A 2,608-nucleotide genomic window follows, 5' to 3' on the forward strand; every position below is an offset into this window, starting at 1 on the left:
GGATTGCAGCCTACCAGGCTCCTCTGTCCATGGGATTTTCCAGGCAAGAGTACTGGAGTGGGGTGCCATTGCCTTCTCCTATAGTTGTCTCAAAAAAGCACATGTGTGACTGTTTCAATTTTGCTTTGTATTAGTTGCTTTCTGTCATAGAAGATAACTTTTACTAGAAAGAAAGAACAATGTGCTAACTATGGTTATGGCGACTTGAGTATTTGGCAGATGCTTTCTTGAAAATGAATAAAATGGGGCTGTCCCTTTAAAGAACACCACTGGCAATATTTGTTGCCAGTGATAAAATTTCAAACAAAAAAGAGAATTTTGAAAAATCTATATCTACCACTGTGAGTTTAATAGCTTTCCAATATGTAAAGACTTTTTCTAATGAGATTGGTGGTGATATTAACAAATGTGAATTTCAGGCACTGCATAATGAAACAAGGCATTATTTGAAGCTCAAAAGACCTCAGAACATCAATATTTTCCAAATGACCAAAGTGTAATGCACAAAACCATGAATGGGTAAAAGTTCCATTAAAAAGTACTAGAGAGTCCCTGTGGAATTTAATGAAATAGAGTATGGGAAATTCATTGATATGGTTTCATATTCTACTGCACTTAACCTATAACAAACAACCAGTGGCCAAGTTTGGGTGTCTTATACAAAAAAATGATACTAATCAAATGATTTGAAAAGTCTATTAAAATATTCTTCCCCTTACAACAGCATATCTATTATGAGGCCAGATCTCCTTCAAATACACAACCATAACAACATATCACAAATGAGTCCATCAGGAAATGTGAGAGTCTAGCTCTTCTACTAAAATACACATTATAGAAATCTGCAAAAGGTACAATGATGCCACTTTTCCTCACTAAGTTGTCTTTTTATCTTGCCATAGTTATTTCTCATAAAAATGTGCTATTTATGTTAACATGTATGTTTATTGTTGTTCATGTTTAATTAATTTTTCTGGTTTTAGGTTTAATATAAGATGATAAATATCAATAGATGTGACCCACATCTCAATAGAGATCCTCAATAACTTGGTGAGTCCTGAGACCAAAATGTTTGTCAGCCACTGCTGTCAGGTCCTGCTGGGCCTTGAAGTACCCCCAGGCCTGCCAGGCCAGGAGGAGTAGCTCCGTGGGCTATTGTACTTAAGGAGCTACACCCTGACCAGGAAGCTAAGGTGCTGGCCTGGGCCAACTTGGACTTACCTCCTCCTCCTATACTTGGCTTTTTGCGGTCATGATCACGATCATTTTGATCATCCAAGGCATCAGCCAAGTTAAAATCATCTTCTGCAGGGGGCCCTACAACATAAACGAGAAAGTCAGTTGGTTAAATCACAGGTCGCTCATTTGGACACCACCCCACAGCGAGCTCCATGGAATCCATCTTTTGTACCCTCCTCAGAACACCCGAGTTACCTGCAGGCTTTGCTGGAGCTCTGGTCGCTCCAGGTCTCCTGGTTGTGGTGGTGACATGATCCCATCTCTCTAAAAGGGGGAAGGGAGACAGCAAGAGGAGCACATTTAGCAACAACACACAGCAGCCATGGCATGGTCAGGAAGTCACAGCATGAGCTCAGCACTCCTGGTCCCTGAGTCCCCTCCAAGGCCTCTGAGGATGACCAAGAGATGTAGCAAGGTTCAGATGAAACAAGTTCTGCTCGCTTTTCTTCAGAGGATGGGTGGTGAGATGGACGTGATCCCACATTTGATTAATCTGATTAGTGGAGCTGGGACTTGAGCCCACATCTACAGGAGATGACCACATGCTTTAGGGGGTTCCAGAGCTTGAGCACAACCCCTGAGAGCTCCAAGCCTTGGTTTCCACCACTCTTAACCTGGTACTGCAGTCACAGATAACATCACCCAGGGGTGAAGCGACATTATGTTCCCAGTTGAGTATTGGAGTGTCTCATAAACTGAAAGTGGTTATAACACCAACAAAATATTCTATATAAGTGTGGTTACTGCTGTAATACTAGGTCTTTCAGCTCAACCACATTCCTTTAAAATTGTGGACATTTCACATCAATTACATGACATGACATGCATAATTTTCCAATACTTTCTTTCCTTAAGCAACAAGATTATGCTGTTTAAAAATAGAATAAAATTAGAGGTGGTCCTAAGATGGCAGAAGAATAGGACGGGGAGATCACTTTCTCTCCCACAAATTCATCAAAAGAACATTTGAATGCTGAGTAAATTCCACAGAACAACTTCTGAATGCCGGCAGAGGATATCAGGCACCCAGAAAAGCAGCCCATTGTCTTCGAAAGGAGGTAGGAAAAATATAAAAGACAAAAAGAGAGACAAAAGAGGTAGGGATGGAGCTCCATCCCGGGAAGGGAGTCTTAAAAAAGATAGAAGTTTCCAAACACCAGGAAACTCTCTCACTGCCGAGTCTATGGCAAGCCTTGGAACCGCAGAGGGCTAACATAACTGGGAGGAAAAATAAATAAATAATTAAAACCCACAGATTACGTGCCCAATGGCAACTCCCCCAGCGGAGAAGCAGCACAGACGTCTGCATCCACCACTAGCAAGCCAGGGCTGGGCAGGGAGGCACGGGCTGCATTGCTTAGAGTAAAGA

The 2,608-nt window shown here is 41.9% G+C and overlaps 1 protein-coding gene across 1 annotated transcript in view; it reads right to left on the minus strand.

The window, feature by feature from the left end:
• CD99L2 (CD99 molecule-like 2) overlaps positions 1-1,540 on the minus strand; it is a gene marked incomplete at its 5' end in the record, with an annotated part of 22,793 nt that extends 21,253 nt beyond the window's left edge. The window contains 2 exons of the mRNA XM_010831608.1: positions 1,182-1,317; positions 1,435-1,540. Coding sequence (XP_010829910.1) covers positions 1,182-1,317; positions 1,435-1,540 — 242 coding nt within the window. The remainder of the gene's footprint in view (positions 1-1,181; positions 1,318-1,434) is intronic.
• Between the last annotated feature and the right edge of the window lie 1,068 nt (positions 1,541-2,608).

Source organism: Bison bison, unplaced genomic scaffold (assembly GCF_000754665.1).
Source record: "Bison bison bison isolate TAMUID 2011002044 unplaced genomic scaffold, Bison_UMD1.0 scf7180017864529, whole genome shotgun sequence".
Classification (NCBI taxonomy): domain Eukaryota; kingdom Metazoa; phylum Chordata; class Mammalia; order Artiodactyla; family Bovidae; genus Bison; species Bison bison.